At 38.9% G+C, this 21,894-nt stretch overlaps 1 protein-coding gene across 1 annotated transcript; it reads right to left on the bottom strand.

Moving 5' to 3' along the window:
• Window positions 1–762: 762 nt before the first annotated feature.
• LOC121751997 (nucleolar protein dao-5-like) lies at window positions 763–7,522 on the bottom strand. The gene is made up of 14 exons (XM_042146854.1): window positions 7,178–7,522; window positions 6,069–6,272; window positions 5,776–5,957; window positions 5,307–5,433; window positions 5,036–5,233; window positions 4,559–4,612; window positions 2,828–4,051; window positions 2,630–2,740; window positions 2,407–2,477; window positions 2,265–2,316; window positions 2,094–2,177; window positions 1,940–1,983; window positions 1,688–1,765; window positions 763–1,601 (listed from the first exon to the last, which is right to left on the bottom strand). The coding sequence occupies exons 1-14, from the start codon at window positions 7,280–7,282 to the stop codon at window positions 1,145–1,147; spliced, it is 2,991 nt and encodes a 996-aa protein (XP_042002788.1). The 5' UTR covers window positions 7,283–7,522; the 3' UTR covers window positions 763–1,144.
• Between the last annotated feature and the right edge of the window lie 14,372 nt (window positions 7,523–21,894).

Raw genomic sequence — 21,894 nt, 5'->3', positions numbered from 1 at the left:
GCTCCGTGTCCATTTAACGCAGAGTAACACTGACTTTTGTTAGGACGGATCAGTAAAGTTTAATTTGTTGGTGTTTTTGCTAGTAATATTTGTTAGGCTATTTCATGTTCTAGTTCTATTGTTGAGTTTACGTCATTTTTTTTTGTTGAGTTTACGTCATTTTTGGACTTGAAATTTCATTGATTAGTTTAAGTCACTTTTGGGCTTGAACTAATGTTTGAAACTTTTGATTTTAGTTATATTTTGATTTTGGTCCTAACTAGTAGTAGTAAAAAATTTACATTTTGATGAGACTTATATTAGGTTGTTTTTATATTAGTGCATTGATAAGGAAAGACCAAAACAATACCACTACAAGTTTTTCCTTTGTAATTTGGTTTGGGAAGTGAATACTTTGTTATATAGCGATAATATTGAGCAAACAAAATAAGAATAAATTGAGCAAGTAGTACGTAATAATTATTTTATTTTTATTTCTCGAACCTACAAGTTGTCCCCTTCATGTAGACATTTTTCGTGATTTTATAGATAATTTTATCAATATACAATCCATATAACATTAAATAATAGTACCATTTAGTATTAAGTAAAGGTATGTTAACGCATATGCAAGCAAAACCTACATTTGCTGCAAAATCAGAACAAATCAATAATTTAATTATTTCCAAACGGATTTTAATGTCGGTATACAAAATTAGAATTTGACAAAAGTTCAACAAGTTACAAGCAAATAAGTGAATAATCACACTGAACACATTCATCTCCAGAAAACCTTAAAGCATTACTTCAAATTCAATTTCACCATAATCATCTCTGGTGAAAGATTCACCCCAAATATTGCACTTATATGTTACATGAACTGGTCGAACTATTGTCGATTACCATAATTAATGTACGAACGAAAATAACCAACACCAAAAGATGATGACAAATGTTCTAGATTTAGAAAGAAAAAAAAAACACCAACACCAGAAGTAACTACCTCCAACATAACCACTACCAACTACAATGACAAATGCTAAAGCTATGGCAGTTGACATTATCCAAGTCTAACTTAGCCTACAATGGTAGGAAAGTCTACAGAGTAACTTGATATGTGAAAAAAGACAACTCACCCCAGAGGGGAACCACGCCAAGATATAATTCACTTCTTTCGCTTCTTTCCAACCTTAGCATCACCTTCTCGTGATTTGGCAGAATCTGTGGCTTTCCCTTTGGCTGCTGTTTCTGTTGATTTTGCAGTATCAGGTGTTTTTTCCTTCTTCTGATCAGCTTCTTTCACCTTCGATGTGCTAGATTTCGTTGATTTTGCAGAACCAAGGGTCTTGCCACCAGGTGTGGTTTTGCCCTTTGACTTTGGAGTTCGTAGGTTGTCTTGTTTCGTCTGACTAGAGTTTTTGCTGACATCCTCCTCTTTGGATTTCCCGGATGCTTTGGCAGAATCAACTTGAACAGTGCCCCCAGATTTCTGAGATTGATCTTTAGATCTATTATCCGCAGATTTTTTACTGGCCTTCTGGGAGTTTCCTTTGGACCCTGACTCTGCTTTTCCATCATCCTTAGAGATGCTGCCAGTTTTTGTTGGAGTATCTTTCTGTTTGCTGGAAAAGAAAAAACGGTCTTTTGTTACTCTTAGAATAATCGTTGTAATTGCTTCATGAGGAGATTGAGAGCAAGGGAAACAGACCTTTTAGCTGAACCCTCCACCTTTTGGCGTTTGCTTGTTGTTTCAGAACTCATGTTAGCCTTCCTCTTTATTACTTGTCTGGTGGAAAAGAATACTTTCAATAAAACCGGTAACTAAAGTAGCGCATACAATTTTACAGGCTATCAAATCTCAAACCATATCCAATATAGAAAGCTATAAATTTGAGATGACAGGTGAGATAACTGAATATACTCAATCAAAGTTAAAGCATTAGTGAGGATTGAAACTTACACATCAGAGGAAGTATCATGACTTGAATGTTCAACATCCTGGCCCTGTTTACAGAAAATGTGAAGACTTAGCCGAGGAAGTAGAGACTATAGAATGCAACTATGAATAAAATTAGGAAGTTACTATCTGGTCAAGAAAATTGAAAGTCGCTTACCCCATTTGAAACCACATCATCAAGAAAATCCCACTGCTCTTTTTTGAGGTTCAATATCTCTTCATCGCCATCATTATACAAAACCTACTTGGGATGGAAGTTAGAAGCCAGGTTAGGGTTTATAAATCAAAACAACAAAGACAAAATGCAACATCTAACTCTTGCACTGACCCTATGCTTTTTCTTGGCAGAATCAAATGAAGCAATCACACCCTCATAATACCTGGCGATAAGGAGCAAAAAATCAAAAGATGTTCTCATTGTGTTATCAATCACATTGAAGCCCTATAAGAAATATAAGAGAATCACTTACTCTTTATCTTTTGGCCAAAACACTTTAACCTTCGAACCAACCAAATTCTCCCCATGCTCTAGGTCAGATGCCTGGACAAGCAATAATTAACCAGAATTAGTACAATGGTCTGAGTTGCATTCAGAAGTAACATTTTTGGATGCAAATGTATGTTGGTGAGATAAACTGCAAAACGTCAGTAGCATTAAAAGTTGAACAGCACCAAAAGTATATAATTTCATACTTTCTCTTTGCCAGGAGTATTTTTTCTCTTGGTGCTTGTTCTTGGAGTGTCTTCCTGAACTCCTTCATGTTTTGTGGGTTTTGACTGGGATTTGCGCGGAGTAACTGTGTCCTACAATAAGAAATACGAGATAGATGAGAGAATGTTTTATCAGAGTAAGTAGAAACTAATAAATAATTCTGGAGGACCCCAACTTACTTTCCCCTGGTTCTTCCTTGCTGAAGGTTTTGGGGTCTCTTTTTCAGAGGTAGGTTTGCCACGCCCACTCTTTTTTACATCTTCCTTCTTCGATGCTGATCCATACTCTTTCTTATTACTAGCATCCTTCGGTTTTTCTGCCTGGTCCAGTGATCTTGCTTCTGAATCACTTGCATTGTTCTTTGATGCCACTTCTTCAGTCAAAGCTTTATCCTTGTCAGACGAGTCATCAGTTTGTTTTTTTCCTGAGCGCTGCTGCTTCTTCAATGCTGACCCATACCCTTTCTTATTACTAGCACCCTTAGGCTTTTCGGCCTGGTCCAGTGTTCTTGCTTCTGAATCACTTGCGCAGCCATCATCGTTCTTTGATGCAACTTCTTCAGTCAATGCTTTATCCTTGTCAGACAAGTCATCCGTTCGCTTTTTTCTTGAGCGCTGCTGCTTCTTCAATGCTGATCCATGCGCTTTCTTATTACTAGCATCCTTCGGCTCTTCTGCCTGGTCCAGTGTTCTTGCTTCTGAATCACTTGCACAGCCATCATCATTCTTTGATACAGCTTCTTCAGTCAATGCTTTATCCTTGTCAGACGAGTCATCGGTTCGCTTTTTTCCTGAGCACCGCTGCTTCTTTACTTCTGAAATGGATTCTTCTTCAGATGCTTTCTTAGGAGCAGTATCAACGGATACCATCTCTTCATCAACAAACTTTTCTTCCTTTGTTTCCTTAACCTCTGTTTCAGATAGGTTCTCATCAGGGTGGCTGCCACTTTGTGCCGGAGATGCTTCAGTGACAGCCTCAACAAGTTTAGACACTTCAGAGTGAGCCTCAACTGGCTTAGATGCTTCAGTGACAGCCTCAACACTTCTGTCCTCTCCTTTGTCCAGAGATTCAGCAGCTTCAACGGGTATAACTTCAATTGGAGAAGTATGTACATCTTTATCTGGAGTATCATGGTTTTCTGCCTCAGTCTGCACCTTTTCAACTTCAGCTTCTGCTTCCAACTTCTCAGGTTCCTGTGCATCGTGGTCATCAGATTCATCTTTGACTGTTGACTTTGCATCAAGTTGGCCTTCAGAATCAACCTTGTTTGAAGAATTTTCCTCGGTAGTAATTTTATTGGTCCCAGTCTCATTGATACCATTACTCACAACTGACTTTGGTGATCTGATAGTAGTGGAGTCTTTTTCATGATAGTTGGTCCCTTCCCTATCATCCTGAGCAACCTGCTCACAACAGTGGTGTATTGCAATTATCTACTGAACAGCAAAAAACTCCAATGTTTATAAAGCAAATAAACTGGAGTTAAGACTGGCAAGGATTTAGACATTTAGTAACATGAACTGTAGAAGATTGTTAAAAGTTCAATTGCTCAAATTGAGATAACCTTTTTAATCCAACTCATTTCTATTGTTTCAATCAGAACATAAATGAGGTTAAATGAAATTTAAAAAGTACAAGATAATAGCAATGAAACCATGGATTAAATGCTCAAGCATGGAACAAAACCACAACAAAAAGATAATTTAACAATCCATGGAAAAAAATTACTCGAGCATGGAGAACATTGCAGTAAAGAAATTCAGAGTTTTGATATTGCAGCTAGTCCACATATTGTTGTGTTTTTGTGGGAAGGGGGAGGCTCTAAGGGTAACCCACGCATTAAGAAAAAGCTTTAGTTATTGTATTAACTAAACGAGCAAACCTCTAAACCATTACATAAACATACATACCGGAGTTCCTGGATCCTGAGCTGGAGAAGCACTGGTACACTTTTCCTTAACCACCTAAAACAGAGAGTATCATAGAGCATCAATAATTACGAGGGTCGGCAGATAAAAAATCTCAACAACAAGCCAAGCCACAGGTTTTATACTTTACCGAATTTAGAGGAAAAAAGTCAGACATACTGCTACATAAACTTCAAAACATCATGTGTACCAACACAGCCACACAATGGACCAAAATCATAGGATGAAATGAAGCATATGCACCATAATTAATTAAATCAGAAGAGGGCCCAGGTAGACATCACATTTTTTGCAAAATAGATCAACGATAATATTATTAATGCAGCTTAAATCCACAACTAAAGAAGCACAAGGCAAACAGCAGTAATAAATTAACATTATAGTGGCTACAAGCAACAGCCAAAGATCTCAAAATTTACATAAAACACAAACTATATTGATAAATGAATTGAATCATACCGGCTGGTTTTTTGAGATGCTCTCATTACTATGCCCAACAGTATCAGTGTTCTCTCGGCACACAGAGGCCACAACTTCACTATATTCATTGAATGAAGTTCCTAAAGATTTTACTGCTTGTTGTAAATAAGGTCTAAGCTTGTCAGCTGAATTCTGAATCACTCTCTCAGCCAATTTCTTAGCAATTGCTGAAGCAGCCTGTCAATGTATTTCTGTCAGTACCTCTGGAAAATGGGATAGAAAAGTTGGTAATAATGCCCCAGAAACTGACCTTATTGTTGCTTCTCAAGGTAGCCAAAATTGGAGCAAGCAGATCTGTGGATATATCTTCACTTTCTTCTATGACAAGAGTCATAATAGTCTCCATGTTTGTGTTAATGCTTGCAGAATGATAACTTCTGTGAAGGAGAAAAATAGCAGGACATAAGCACTTCAAGCAGGAATGAGTTCCCATCTAAAACATAAATCATTAGAAACTAGAAACCTGGAAACAGAAAACTTATATGCATAACTTAAGAAATCACCTATCATTTTGCTTTCTAAAACTTACAAAACTTATATGCATAACTTAAGAAATCACCTAACATTTTGCATTCTAAAATTTATATTGAATTAGACTGCATAAAAACTAACATAGTGCAATCCAGATCTACCACTTGCCTTGTCCCACAGGAGAATGAAGTGAAAGAGAAGAGTGAAAGAGGAGATGGTAGTAGTGGTTCAGCATACATGGAAATTACCTAATAGCTTTCAGGAAGTGTTGAAACATGTCAACAATCATCTGATCACATTCTAAATCCAGCATGATGACACATGACCTTACTTTGGCCACAGTTTCTAGTATAGTGGCTCTCTTTTCATATGATCTGCTGGAAACGTCTGCCAAACCCTCAAAGGATGATACAATCAATCGAAAGACATCCTGAAACCAAATCAAGTGTCACAACCAAAACCAAGACAGATGGAGAGTGTGAGAGTGTGTTTGGTGTGGGTGGGAGAAAGAGGAGAAAGAGAGAGTATAGAAGATATCAACCTTCATTTTCTCATCATTATATGGAGCATCCGGAGCAGTGATCCTGGTTATCTCACTGATGCACGAAGCTACACCTACTTTTACGTCAATATCGGAATGCTCTAAGAGTGACGTAGTGACGAGCACCTTCGTGAGTGGATTAAGAGAAGCTTGCATAGTTTTCGGAGGAGACTGCTCCACTTTTGATAGAAGTTGCTCGACTTCCTTAAATCATATAATAAAATCAAGATTAAAAGGGAGTAGGAGAAACTTTAATGAGTTCACATTCATTTCTTTCTCTATATGAATATAAAAGAAAAAAGTAAACCACATGAAATTATGCATGTGAATTTAAAAAAAGACTGGAATTCTTCAAAATATTAACATGAATCGCAAGACTGAAATTCTTCAAAATATTTGGGAAGTCGTATATAAGGCCATATATTTTGTTAACACTCATATTAGAACATGTTCTCCACAGCTCATGTGGCCTCAATCACCAATAGAAAGAAGTGATAAAAGAATAGTCATAGTTTCAGCATATAAGTTAATCTATGGCACAGAAAGTAGAGGTAAACCCCAGAATATTAGAGAACCAAGCAGTAGTTTCAAACAAAAATGCAACACGAAAAAACTGAGTGTGTCAAGAGTCATTTTTTGTATGTTAGCAGTATTAGCAAGGAGAACAAAGGTAAGGTCAGCATTGATAACCAAATCGACAATCTCAAGAGCAAAAAAGGCCAATAAATTTTGGTGCAGAACTATGGTAAAGTAACTACTAGCATATACGCAGCTGAAATAATCAAGATCCATCAAAATTCTCTTTTTCTCATGAGTCATCCGTATAAACTCATTGCATCATTCAGTTAAGCTTATATATATAAACATATATAACACACACACACGCGCGCGCGCGTAGAGAAAGAGAGAGAGAGAGAGAGAGAGAGAGAGAGAGAGAGAGAGAGAATTTCGAGAGAATCAACAGAATAACATACAGAAATTACAAAATAATTGGCAGAAACGCGCAGAGCAGTGAATGAAAGCAGTGATTGCAATAATTAGTGTAACTAGTAAGCATATAGCAAATTAAACGCCGAAATAAATGCAAGGCAATCAGCAAGGGAACTTACATCGAGGAGAGGGAGGAGTTCATCGAGCGACGCAGGAGGCTGAGCAAGACTCTTCCCAGCTGAGGCAAGCCGCTCTTGTAGCTCCTTTTCGGAAAGCGAAGGCATCCTCACTCTATTAACAGATCAAAAGCTGAAATCAAAAAGCATGAACAAATGCCCAGGAAAGGAAACCCTAGGCCCGGGAACACGAAGGATTTGGTTTGAATGCTGGGAACAGCTACTATCCCGTTGTGAATTTTGAAATTGCAATTCTAGCAAACCCTAAAATGGAATTGGGATTGAAAAATGGAAAGTAGAGCAGAATTGGCAGAGAGAGAGAGAGAAATTACCGCTTGATGTAGAGAGAGAGGGGATGCAGAGTGATATTTATACTGATAATGTTGTATGTGTATAGTTTGACGAAATGCAATATTGCCAATTAGCTGTGTATTTTGCAGAATATTATAGGTCAGAATACTCTGTATTTTACTACAAAAAATAACGTTTGCCCTAAAAAGTAAGACAGAATGGCAAATTGAATTAAATGGGAGGAGATTGTTTTATTCAATGGCAATTTAAAATAAATGGGTTGAGATTGTGTATTTTGAAAATTTCAATCATTTACATAAAGTTGAACTTTGAAAGAAATTGGTTATATGTTTTTTGGAAAGATAAATGTTAAAGTATTACGGGTCGAACAGATTAATCGAGTACTTGTAGTTTTATAACTTACGATCACGTATATGAGTAGTAACAATTATGAGCGCAAATGATATAAATGAACTTTGATAGAAGTTCGTTGAATGTTTTTTCGAGAAATAAATGTTGAGCACTACGGGGCGAATAGACAATTTTAGTACATGTCGGTTTTTGTAATTTACGATCACGTGTCGTATGCTAGTAGTATGAATTATGAGTGAAGATGCTATAAATGAGCTTTGGTTGAACTTCGTTAAATGTTTTTCGAAGAGATAAATGTTGAGGGGCAAATTGAATATTCGAATACATGTCGTTTTCTATAACTTACGAGCATATATGCAAGTTGCAATAATTATGAGTGTATAGATGGTTTGGACGCGTGTCAGTTTGTATAACTTACGATCACGTATACAAGTAGTATTAATTAGTCCATGAGTGAAGATGATATAAATGAACTTTGACTGAAGTTCGTTAAATGTTATCCGGAGAGATAAATATTGAGCATTACCACCAGACAAGTTGATTATTCCAATACGTGTTAGTTTTTATAACTTACGATCACGTATACATGTAGTATTAATTATGAGTGAAGATGGTTTAAGGTTCGGACGCGCGCCAATTTTTGTAAGTTGTGATTATATAAATGCTATAAAGTAGTAGGAACTATGAGTGAACAGATTGCTCGAGCACGTGTCAGTTAACATATAATAACGGTGAGCGAATAGATGATTCGACCACGTGTCAAATTCTCTTAACTTTTAGTAACATACATAAATGTTGATAAATATGAGCGAAGAGGTTGTTCGAGCACGTGTCGGTTTTATAACTTAGAACCGCATGCATAAATTCTAAACCCATGAGCCGATAAACGATTCGAGCACGCTTTCATAAGTTATAATCAATGCATATAGTATTACAACATCTAAGCATAATAGTAATCAGTTTATAATCACATTTTATCAAAATTTAAATATTTGTAAATTAGGTCATAACGTACGATTACATATACTAGTAAGTAATAATTACGTGAAGATGCTATAAATAAACTTTGATAAAAGTTCGTCGAATTTTTATGACGATATAAATGTTGAGCATTATGGAATGAATAGATTATTCGAGTACATGTTAGTTTTAATAACTTACGATCACATATACGAGTAGTGGTAATTATGAGTGAAGATGCTATAAATGAACTTTGATAGAATTTCAATATATATTTTTCGAAGAGATGAATGTTGAGCATTACGAGTGAATATTATGTGTTAGTTTTTATAACTTACAATCATTTATACGACCAGTGCTAATTATGAGTGAAGATGGTTTGGACGCATGTTAGTTTCTGTAACATATACTGATGTAGTGTAATAGCCGTGAATGAATAGATTTTTTTTAAATTGCGACAAATAATTATACGAGGACGGGGAGTGGGTGCTAGTGCAGCTAGTATCATGTGGCCGCCGGAAAACAACGACAAAAGTTTTTTTTTCCTTTTGTTCTTGTTTTTCGTCTCTCTAATTCTATGCATAATCCTTTCTTATGTATGCATATTTGGGAATTGAGTTTGGGTAAATGAACTATAGAGTATGGGTTATGTTATGTTAATTTTTTTATACAGAAAATATAACATCCCATCTCTATTAGTATTTTTATTCTTTTTTTTTCATTTCTCTGCTAAATATATTTTTTTCCTTAACCAAAAGAAACAAATCAAATAAGATGAGATTGATGGAGTTAATGAATAATTGATATATTGACACTTCTAGTATCTGCATTTCATAACGCACGTGGGCAAAATATATTATACTCCTTATAGTATTTTTTTTCCCACTAGATTCTTGTATATTTTATTACTCCTTATACTTGATGTGTCCAAATTAATAGTTAATGGACTTAATCCACTTTTTTTTAACCCATGTATTATTATTTGTTAGAAAAAAATATGTTTTTATTCTAATTAGAAATTTCATAAATTTTGCAAACACTTTTTTAACAAGAATCTTTCACGAAACTATTCTAGTAGTAGTAGTACATCTTTAATTCATCCTCTCACATTTCAACGTCGCACGGAAAAATCTAATTCTACAATTCTACAGTAGTTCAAATATCTAAATTAATTAGTTTTAATTAATTTAGTTAGTTGAAGGTTTAATATACTCCTTTAATAAAGGGATGGCTTGCCATTGATTAACAAAAAGATTAAATAATTTGTCAAAAAAGATGTTTTTTATAAGTAAATAGTGAAATAAAATTATTATCATACCAAAATTGGTGAAATGATTTTAGATTGTGATTTGTCAAAATAATTATCATACCAAAATAACGAAGGATTCTATTTGAATATTGGGACAGCTAATGTCCCGTTGTGAATTTTGAAATTGCAATTCTAGGTGGGATACACCTAATTAGATTTGTATTTTGCAGAATATTTATAGGTGAGTATAATATGTACGCTAGTCCAAAAAATAACGATTTAAGATGCTCAGGAGATGAATGGCAAATTGAAATTAAATGGGATGAGGTTGTTTGATTTGAAATGAATGGCAAAATGAAATAAATGGGATGAGATTGTTTTATTTTGAACATTTATGAAAAGTGGACTTTCAAATCATCCAAATAAGTTAGTTACAAGTGAGAATAATTTGTATTTTTTTGGGGAGATGAATGGCAAATTGGAATAAATGGGACGAGATTGTTTATTTTGAAAATTCCTTAGATGACTGGCAATTTGAAATAAAGGGGTTGAGATTGTTTTCTTTTAAACATTAAAAAAGGGGACTCTCAAAGAAGTTACTTATATGTTGTTTGGAGAGATAAATGATAGTATTACGAGTCGAATAGGTTATCCGAATACGTGTCAATTTTATAACTTATAATCATATATACGAGTAATAATAATTGTGAGAAAAGATGCTATTAATAAACCCTGATAAAGTTTGTTAAATTTTTTTGGAGAGATAAATGTTGACCATTACTGAGCGAGTAGATTATTCGAGTACGTGTCAATTTTTATAATTTACGATCATGTATATGAGTAGTAATAATTGTGATTGAAGATGCTATAAATGTGCTTTGATAGAAGTTCGTTAAATGTTTTCTGGAGAAATAAATGTTGGGCATTATGGGGCGAGATTATTTGAGTACGTGTCAATTTTTATAACTTACGATCACATATACAAGTAGTAATACCTATGAGTGAAGATGGTTCGGACGCGTGTCAATTTTTGAAAGTTATGATTGGGTATATAAATACCATATGAGCAAACAAATTGCTCGAGTACGTGTCAGATATGTAGCATGTATGATGCATAACTATGAGTGGATTGATGGCTCGAGCACATGTCAGATTATGTAACTTGTAATAGCATGCAATACATTACTATAAATATGAGCGAAGAGATTGTCCGAGCATGAGTCGGTTCTTATAAATTACAATCGCATACATATATTTAAAAGAGAAATATTGAACACTCCAACCATTTATATAAAGTGAACTTCGATAGAAGTTCGTTATATGGTTTTTGGAAACATAAATATTAAGAACTAAATGTCATTAGTTGGTTCCGAACGTGTCAATTTTTATGATTCACGATCGCATTCATGTACCAGCGGTAATAATTATGAGCGAATAAATGGTTCGAACGCGTGTCAATTGTTAGATGAATGGCAATGGGCAGAGATTGTTTTATTTGAAAATTCCAATCATTTACACAAAGTGGACTTTGAAAGTAGTTTGTTATATAATTTTTGGAGAGATAAATGTTATGGGGTGAATAGATTGTTCGAGTACGTGTCAATTTTCATAACTTACGATCACATATACACGTAGTATTAATTATAAGTAAAGATTCTATAAATGAACTTTGACAAAATTTGTTAAATGTTTTTTGGCTATGTTAATACTGAGCATCAGGGAGCGAATTGATTATTTGAGTACGTGTAAGTGTTTATAACTTACAATCATGTATACGAGTAGTAATAATTATGAGTGAAGATAGTTTGGACGCGTGTCATTTTTGTGTTATGACTGGGTAAGAATTAGGAAGTGGAGTAGGAATTATGAACGAACAGATTGTTCGAGCACATTTTGTTTCTATAACTTATATGAGTAGCAATACTTGTGAGTGAATAGATGATTAGTGCACGTGTCAAATTATATATAAATGCTATTAACTACTATGAAGCAAGAGATTTTAGAGCACGTATTGGTTTTATAACTTATAATTGCATGTATAGATGTTAAAACCACGAGCCGATAAATGGTTCGAGCACATGTTGGTTTTCATAAGTTATAATCAATACACAAGTTATTACAACCTCTAAGCATAATATTTAGTTTATAATCACTGATGGAGTACGTACTAAACAAGCCCAACAGCAGTAAAGCCCAAGAAAGAGTATCAGTTCGGCATGACTAAAGAGTTCAGTTCGGCACAACCAAAGAGTTCGGCCTCAGCCTACAGCTCGGTAAAAGCCAACCAATCAAACTCTGCTCTCAGGTCGGCATCAAGCTCTACTCTCAGATCGGCAAAAGCTGCTCGGCAATAATTCAGCAGTTCGGTCTCAGTATTCGACCGAACTGGGAGATAGTGGACTCATGCAGAACCTCCACGACCTCCACTACACCCACGATCTATTTAGTGGTGTCAAGCAGTCATTAACTCATGCAGGATAGTGGACCCATGCAAGATCGCCACGATCTCCACGACATCCACTACCTAGTAAATAGCTGCATGCCACGATCTTGGTCCTTTGTATAAATAGAACCCAGATCAGATAGATAGGGTTACATTCTCTCAATCTCTAGAGATAAAATACAAAATAGCAAGTCTGTATTGTAAGCTGTAGAAAGCAGATCAAGCAATACAACTCTGCCCTTTTTTCTTCCCGTGGACGTAGATTTACCTCAGTAAATCGAACCACGTAAATTCTCTGTGTCGTGATTTGCGTTTTTCCTGCATTCACTAACATCAAATTTTCGCCGAATCATCACTGGCGCCGTCTGTGGGAAACAGAGAACCAAATTTGTGATAAAAGCGAATTTTTGACCCTTTTTCCACCCCAAAAAAAAAAAAAAAATGCATACCAGATCACACACTACCTGTAATACCGTTCGTGATAACCGTGAGGAAGCTAGTCCAGCTCGCAGGTCTGAAAAACGGCCTCGGGAGACATCTACCTCCAGTTCTCACGAAGAAGGAACAAGCCCCTCCAGGAGTCATCGCACCGAGTCTTCCCAGCAGCCCGATTTAAATGAAGCTGTCAAGCTGTTCTTGGCCGAGAAGCAGGAGGAGTTCTTAACCTTCCTGCAGAAGAGCCAACAGCCGGAGAAGACAACGACGGATTCTCCCTCCTCATCTAGGCATGAAAGTCACTACCGCAGTAGTGACGTGTCTTCCAGGAGAAAGAATCCTCAACCCCGACATGTTCCTGTTCCTCCTCGGTACCGGAACCACAGGAGAACTCCATCTCCTCCGTACCGAAGAGATGTCGGGTTCGCCATGTACGGAGCATTAAAAACTCCGTTCTCGGACGATATCACCCGAACTCCTTTGCCGCGGAACTACCGAACTCCGTCGATAACCTACGACGGACTCGTGGATCCTCATGATTTCTTGGGACGCTATCAATATAACATGGCGAACCAGGGTCTCAACGAGGTCCACATGTGCAAGCTGTTCCCCGAGCTGCTCATCGGGAACGCCAGAAGGTGGTTCGACAGCCTTCCTCAAGGCAGCATTAGATCCTACCGAGATCTAATGGATGCTTTCCACAGGAGGTTCTTTCAGAAAGCGGAAGTCCGGATCACTTCGGCTCAGCTGCTTTCTATACGTCAAGGTCGCGACGAAAAGATCAGCGACTTCCTGACGAGATTCCACAAGGAATGCCTACAAGTAGATGATCTCAACGATCTACTTGTCATTTCGGCATTCCAAAATGGAATCCAGCCCGGAGCTCTCTACAGAAAGCTCGTGGAATGCAGTCCGCAAACAGCTCAAGAGATGTGGGACATTGCGGACCAGTACTCCCGGGCCGATGAGGCAGACCGTCGCAAACGGTCGTTAGACAGCTCATCGTCCCGAGGAGACAGAAGGAAGCCCGATCATAGCGATCAGGGGCATCCTCGCCGGACTCCATTTGAAAGAATTCAAAGGGCTCCGGTGCAAGACAGATTGGGACCCCGTCTCAATCCCGAGAAGCCGCCCGCTCAGTTCGTACCGCTGAACAAGTCAAGAGCGGAAATTTTCGAACTACATTCCGATATGTTCGAAAGACCAAAGCGGATGACGAAATCAGCCGCGCGGCGACCTCAGGATCAATATTGCTCCTTCCATCAAACCCACGGTCACGATACCGAGGAGTGCCGAGATTTGGCTGCAGGTATTGATGTTCTTGTGAAAACAGGAACGTTAAAAAAATACCAAAGCAAGCAGCCGAAAAAGAACAAAAGGCAGAGAGGTGCGAACTGCAATCCTCAGGATCCGAAAAGGCATGAGGATCCCGAAGACGACGACGAGCCGCAATATGATGGAGTAATCCTGACTATTGATGCTCTCCCTGCCGGGAAGACTAAGTCGTCCCTAAAAGCAGAACGCAGAGGTTCCAATCAAGAGGAGCCAACACATAAAAGGCTGAAGAAAGACGAAGTGATTACATTTTCAGATGCCGATCCCGTCCCAGCCATCTCTCCTCACCAAGACGCTATTGTCATTCAAGCCGGAGTGGCAAACAAACTGATCCACAGAGTATTTGTGGATACAGGAGCGTCAGTCAGCATTCTTTTTAAAGAATGTTTCGATAAAATGGAAGTGGATCCAGCTCGGCTCAGTCCGGCTCCACTTCCTCTGAAAAGTTTCGCCCAGGAGGACACCCGCCCTGAAGGTATTATCAGCCTTCCGATCACGGTGGGAAAAGCGCCTACAAGCTCCAATACGATGATCGAGTTCTTTGTGGTGAAAGCTCGGTCCCCGTACAACATCATCCTGGGGAGAGACTGGCTCAACACAGTTCGGGCCGTTTGCTCTACTTATCACCTCACCATCAAGATCCCCACTAAAGGTGGGATAGCGGTCATCCGAGGTGATCAAAAGAGAGCAAAAGAATGTCTGCAGATTGCGCTTAAAAATGCCGAGCAATCAGTTCGGCACCATCAAGCATAGCAATCACAGCAACCGGAGTCAAAGGCAAGCGAGATGACCGAAGTCACTTCAGAGCCGAACTCAATGACCGTTCAGTTATACGAAGATGATCCATCCAGAACGATCAAGATCGGCTTCGCAGGAACGCCTCTACTCCGGGAAAAAACCATCCAGCTCCTCAAGGAGTATAAAGACGTCTTTGCATGGTCTCCGTTGGACATGACCGGAGTGCCCCCCGAGGTAATCACTCATCGGTTAAATATTGATCCTTCAGTCCGGCCGATAAAACAGAAGCAAAGACTCTTTGCGGCAGAAAGAAGCCAAGTCATCCATGACGAAGTCCGCCAATTACTAAAAGCGGATGTACTATTCGAGGTGAAATATCCTTCCTGGGTGGCCAATCCTGTGATGATCAAGAAAAAAGAAGGAGGATGGCGGATGTGCATAGATTTTACCGATCTAAACAAGCACTGTCCTAAAGATTGCTATCCCCTTCCGAATATAGATAAAAAAGTAGAAGCTTTGATCGGCTTCGAAATTTTCTGTTTTCTTGATTTATACAAAGGATATCACCAAGTATTGATGGATGAGAGTGACGCTCCGAAAACAGCTTTCATTACCGATTTCGGCATTTTCGCTTATAAAAAGATGCCATTCGGTTTAAAGAATGCCGGAGCCACTTATCAAAGGATGGTAGACAAGCTTTTTCGGCACCTGATCGGAAAGGAGGTCGAAGTGTATGTTGACGATATCGTCGTCAAAAGCAAAAGCACTTTGGAGTACGAGCACAACCTCAAGTCCACTCTCAACGTGCTCAAGAAAGCCAACCTCAAACTTAATCCCCAAAAGTGTACCTTTTTGGTAGATTCGGGAAAGTTTCTGGGTTGTTGGGTTTCAAAGGACGGACTCAAGGCAAACCCCTCAAAAATTCAAGTCGTTCAGAACATGGCAATGCCAAAGTCCATACATGACGTGCAAAGGCTAACCGGATGTCTAGCCGCACTGAATCGATTCCTTTCCCAAGCAGCCGAAAAGCAACTGCCGTTCTTCAAGGTGTTGAAAAAGGCACCAAAGTTCGAGTGGGGAGCCGAGCAGAAAAAGGCCTTTGACGAGCTCAAAAGCTATCTAGCCGAGCTTCCTATTCTCTCTGCTCCAACCGAAGCCGAAGTAATATTCTTATACTTAGCGGCTTCAGATCAAACTATCAGCGCGGTGCTTGTACGAGAAGAAGGCCTAAAGCAGTTTCCCATCTACTTTACAAGCCGAGCATTAAGAGGTCCAGAAACAAGGTATCAACCTCTGAAAAAAATTGCTCTGGCGCTAGTAAATGCAGCAAGGAGACTGCGGCCATACTTCTATGCTCACAAGGTATGCGTCTTAACCGATCTGCCTCTTCGGCAAGTTTTGACCAAGCCAGAAGCATCAGGCAGAATCGCCAAATGGGCCATAGAGCTGGGAGAACACTCAATCGAGTACTTACCTCGGAAAGCCATCAAGGGACAAGCCTTGGCAGATTTTCTTACAGAGGCCAAGTTCGATCAAGCAATCCCTGTCATTGCCGAACAGAAAAATTCTGCCAATGCCGAACTAGCACAGCCCTTGGAATCCGAAGTAGAGCCGCCAGACTGCTGGAGCGGATTCGTAGATGGAGCTTCAAACAAGATAGGAAGTGGAGCTGGTATTTTACTCGTCGCTCCCGACGGACACGAGGTAACCTACTCACTTCGGTTCCTATTCCCCACTACTAATAATGAAGCCGAGTACGAAGCCCTCCTGGCCGGACTCCAGTTAGCGCAAAGTCTGCTCGTCAAATCTCTCAAAGTCCATTGTGATTCACAAGTCATAGTAAATCACATGTTGGGAACAAGTGAAGCCCGTGACGAGAGAATGAAGAAGTATTTGGACAAAGCGCAAAGCATCAGCCGAAGTTTCTCCTATTTTCGGATAATCCGCGTTCCCAGAGCGGAAAATAGCCGAGCAGATACCTTAAGTAAGTTGGCCTCAGATCCGAGCTCAAAGGCGGAAGAATTAATGCATCGAAGCATTGATGAAGCCGAGGTACATTCAGTATCCAGCTCGCCGAACTGGATGACGCCGATCTTGCAGTATCTGGATCAAGGACAATTACCCGAGGATAAGAGAGAAGCTCGGAAGATCACGTGCCGAGCACTTCGGTACGAACTTCATGAAGGAGTCCTCTTTAGAAAGTCTTACCTCCAGCCGTTATTGCGGTGCGTAGGACCAGAAGAGACGGACTACATCCTCAGAGAAGTTCATGAAGGATCGTGCGGCAGCCACATCGGAGCTAGAGCTTTAGCTAAAAAAGTTCTAAGATGGGGATATTATTGGCCAACCTTGGTACAAGAAGCAATGCAGCTCGTCAAGACATGCCCGAAGTGCCAAATCCATGCAAATATCCCAAGGATGCCGCAGACCGATCTATCCACTATGCAAAGCCCTTGGCCTTTCATGCAATGGGGCATAGACATAGTGGGACCACTTCCTCAAGCTCCTCGGCAAATGAAATTCCTAATCGTTGCCGTGGACTACTTTACGAAGTGGGTGGAAGCTGAACCATTAGCTACGATAACGAGCTCGAAGGCATTGGATTTCGTCTGGAAGAACATAGTGTGCCGATTTGGCATACCCCACATCCTCATCTCGGATAACGGGACTCAGTTCACCGACAAGACGTTCAAGAATTGGTGCCAAGAGCTGAATATTCAACAGCGGTTCACTTCGGTCTCTCATCCACAAGCAAACGGACAAACGGAGGTAACAAATCGTATCCTGGTGAAAGGGTTAAAAGCTCGGTTAGAACAAGCCAAAGGACAATGGGTAGAAAATCTCCCTCAAGTCCTATGGTCCTACCGAACTACACCTACAACCTCCAATGGTGAAACTCCGTACAGTCTGGTGTACGGCACTGAAGCCGTAATTCCGGTGGAGATCGGCGTACCCAGTCCCCGAACTCTAAATTTCTCCTCAGAAATGAATGACGACGGACTGAGAGCCGAGCTAGATCTTACCGAAGAAAGAAGAGAATTGGCATGCATAAAAGCAGCCAAGTACAAGGAGCAAGTAGCCCGGTATTACAACCAAAGGGTGAAGAAGCTGCAATTTCAAGTGGGAGATCTCGTCCTGAGAAACAACGAAGTAAGCCGAGTAGAAAAGCTGGGCAAGCTCGAACCCACATGGGAAGGTCCGTATCGGGTGTCAGAAGTCCTCGGCAAAGGGTCTTACAAATTGGCTCACATGTCAGGAGAACAGGTACCCCGAACATGGCACATTTCCAACCTCAAAAAGTTCCATTTGTAAGAGACAGTCCGGTCAGTCAGTCTTGAGTCTTGTTTGCTCAATGTGCTTTATTTTGGTTTACTTGGTCTTTATTTGTCTCTGAGCGTTTTGTTTGTGTTTTTTATCTGTCTCTGTGCGTGTTGTCTCTTACAAATGTTACTGAGGTATCTTGTTCTTCGAAGGCTGATCCCCTTCTTAGAACATATACAAGCTAAACGATTGTGAGTCAAAGCTTCTACAGAAGATACAAGACCACAATTCAGCTTAAACAAGCAGTTCGTCTGAAACGAGCTGCAACAAGCCAACGATTGTGAGTCAAAGCTTCTACAGAAGATACAAGACCACAATTCAGCTTAAACAAGCAGTTCGTCTGAAACGAGCTGCAACAAGCCAACGATTGTGAAGTCAAAGCTTCTAAAGAGGATACAAGACCACAATTCGGCTTAAAAATCAAGCACTTCGTCTGAAACGAACTGCAACGAAAGTCCGATTCTCGCGATAAAACTTGCCTGAATTAGGACAAGGGAAAGTCCGATCCACGCGATAAAACTCGCCGAATTAGGACAAGGGAAAGTCCGATCCCCAAATTAGGACAACGGAAAGTTCGATCCGAGCGATAAACCTCGCCAAATTAGGACGCAAACCAAGTCCGGTCAAAGAAGAGTTCACTTCATCAGACCGAGGACAAACATCAACTTACCCCGTACCTTTATCCAGAATGCCGAAGTGATTCACTTCGCTTTCCGAGGGGGGTAGTGATGGAGTACGTACTAAACAAGCCCAACAGCAGTAAAGCCCAAGAAAGAGTATCAGTTCGGCATGACTAAAGAGTTCAGTTCGGCACAACCAAAGAGTTCGGCCCCAGCCTACAGCTCGGTAAAAGCCAACCAATCAAACTCTGCTCTCAGGTCGGCATCAAGCTTTACTCTCAGATCGGCAAAAGCTGCTCGGCAATAATTCAGCAGTTCGGTCTCAGTATTCGACCGAACTGGGAGATAGTGGACTCATGCAGAACCTCCACGACCTCCACTACACCCACGATCTATTTAGTGGTGTCAAGCAGTCATTAACTCATGCAGGATAGTGGACCCATGCAAGATCGCCACGATCTCCACGACATCCACTACCTAGTAAATAGCTGCATGCCACGATCTTGGTCCTTTGTATAAATAGAACCCAGAGCAGTAAAGCCCAAGAAAGAGTATCAGTTCGGCATGACTAAAGAGTTCAGTTCGGCACAACCAAAGAGTTCGGCCTCAGCCTACAGCTCGGTAAAAGCCAACCAATCAAACTCTGCTCTCAGGTCGGCATCAAGCTTTACTCTCAGATCGGCAAAAGCTGCTCGGCAATAATTCAGCAGTTCGGTCTCAGTATTCGACCGAACTGGGAGATAGTGGACTCATGCAGAACCTCCACGACCTCCACTACACCCACGATCTATTTAGTGGTGTCAAGCAGTCATTAACTCATGCAGGATAGTGGACCCATGCAAGATCGCCACGATCTCCACGACATCCACTACCTAGTAAATAGCTGCATGCCACGATCTTGGTCCTTTGTATAAATAGAACCTAGATCAGATAGATAGGGTTACATTCTCTCAATCTCTAGAGATAAAATACAAAATAGCAAGTCTGTATTGTAAGCTGTAGAAAGCAGATCAAGCAATACAACTCTGCCCTTTTTTCTTCCCGTGGACGTAGATTTACCTCAGTAAATCGAACCACGTAAATTCTCTGTGTCGTGATTTGCGTTTTTCCTGCATTCACTAACATCAAATTTTCGCCGAATCATCAATCACCTTTTATCAAAAACTTAAATACTTATATTAAGTCAAACTCAATATAACGAAGGAATGTTCTCATTACTTTTATTCATAGTTGGATCCATGAAATTATGATTTACCACTGTACAAATAAATACAAATCCAATTTTTGTCGAGTATATTGTCGTTGTGACGGTATATAGAAATTTTCATTTAGAGTTACTACAAATAATTAAACTAGGATCATGAGGCGATGCTAGTAGAGCTACTAGCATAGTGTGGCCGCCAACATCACTTTGGATCACCTACTTCATCCCCTACTCCACCCCTCACAAACATACAATATGATGGTGGGCCCCACACTTATGTTTGTGAGGGGTAGAGTAGGGGATGGAGCGTTTTTTTTTTCTCTTGTTCTCGCATTTAGCCTCTCTCATTTTATGCATAATCTTCTCTTGTGTATGGATATTAGATAATGAGTTATGTTATGTTAATTATTTAAGTCATTTTTCATTTTTCTCTCACTTCATTCTTTAATTTTTCTTTCTATTTTATTTATTTTTCACTTAATATAGCTTTTCAAAATCTTGTACCTAAAATATACAATTCAAATAAAATGAGAACGATGGAGTAATCAGTTATTGAATAATTGGTATATTCACATCAAATATTTGCATTTCAACACATGGGCAATATACATTATAAAGTCCTTGTACTCTCCTTTTTTCCCACTAGCTTCTTGTACTGTACTGGACCTTTATACTCCATTTTATATGTCCAATTTAATTGTTAATGGGCTTAATTCACTTTTTTTAAAAAAATATATGTCCAAATTAAAAGTTAATGGGCTTAATTCACCTTTTTCAATATATGTCCCAATTAAAAGTTAATGGGCTTAATTCACTTTTTTTAATATATGTCCAAATTAAAAGTTAATGGGTTTAATTCACCTTTTTAACCCATGCCACCCATCTATTATGGAGTGACTAAAATATTCCATATAGAAATTTCATAAATTTTGCACACACTTTTTTCACAAGAATCTTCCGCAAACTTTCCTAGTATTTCTTTAAATTCATCCTCTCACTTTCAACGTTGCACGGGAAAAATCTAATTCTACGTTAGTTCAATTACCTGAATTAATTAATTTTAATTTATTTTGTTAATTGAAGGTTTAATAATATATTAACAAAAAGGATGACAAGTCAAGGATTAACAAAAAGATTAAATAATTTATCAAAAAATATGTTTTTCATAAGGACCTAGTGAAATAAAATAATATAAATACCAGAAAGACATAATGTGCTTTGCCATAAAATAATTGTCATACCAAAATTAGAGAGCTCACATGCATCCCACTCTACTTCAACTATATTAAGATAGAATTTTAGAGTAATTTATTGCAAAATCTAATAATTGTAGTACTTGATGACAAATTAATTGCATAAGTGGAACTACTTGTTAATGAGAGCAAAATATGTTTGTTTATAGTCCAATTGTGTAACCAATTTTAGAGATGCAAGTTTTTCTAATCCAAAAGGTTGCTCTCTCTTCATAATGAGACTCATGTGGATGAGAATGGGGGAGGACATAGAGTGGGCCAAAATAAAGGACCATGTTTATTTCAAATAAATTTGTATAAATAGAAATAGGTGAGTATCATAAATGTTCATATGATTGAAATGTTAAAATATACTACTACTAATATTATTCGAATGTGACTGCAACTATAGCGTGTCACCATTGACTTATATTTGCATATGAATGTCGTGCCACTCGAAATTTATACTACATGCTTAGTTCTAGTCCATTAGGATTAGAGCAAATTTTTGTGCATACAC

This window comes from Salvia splendens, chromosome 10, assembly GCF_004379255.2.
Source record: "Salvia splendens isolate huo1 chromosome 10, SspV2, whole genome shotgun sequence".
Classification (NCBI taxonomy): Eukaryota; Viridiplantae; Streptophyta; class Magnoliopsida; order Lamiales; family Lamiaceae; genus Salvia; species Salvia splendens.
Note: the sequence above shows the minus strand (reverse complement) of the source record. Positions and strands in the feature narration are given on the sequence as shown.

What these genes read in the sequence shown, in the direction of transcription:
- LOC121751997 (XM_042146854.1), bottom strand. Translation starts at nt 7,282, where the DNA reads ATGCCTTCGCTTTCCGAAAAGGAGCTACAAGAGCGGCTTGCCTCAGCT. An exon ending in CCTTGAGAAGCAACAATAAG is followed by an intron (nt 5,234 to 5,306) that starts GTCAGTTTCTGG and finishes ATACATTGACAG; the next exon opens with GCTGCTTCAGCAATTGCTAA. An exon ending in CAAGGAAGAACCAGGGGAAA is followed by an intron (nt 2,741 to 2,827) that starts GTAAGTTGGGGT and finishes TTCTTATTGTAG; the next exon opens with GACACAGTTACTCCGCGCAA.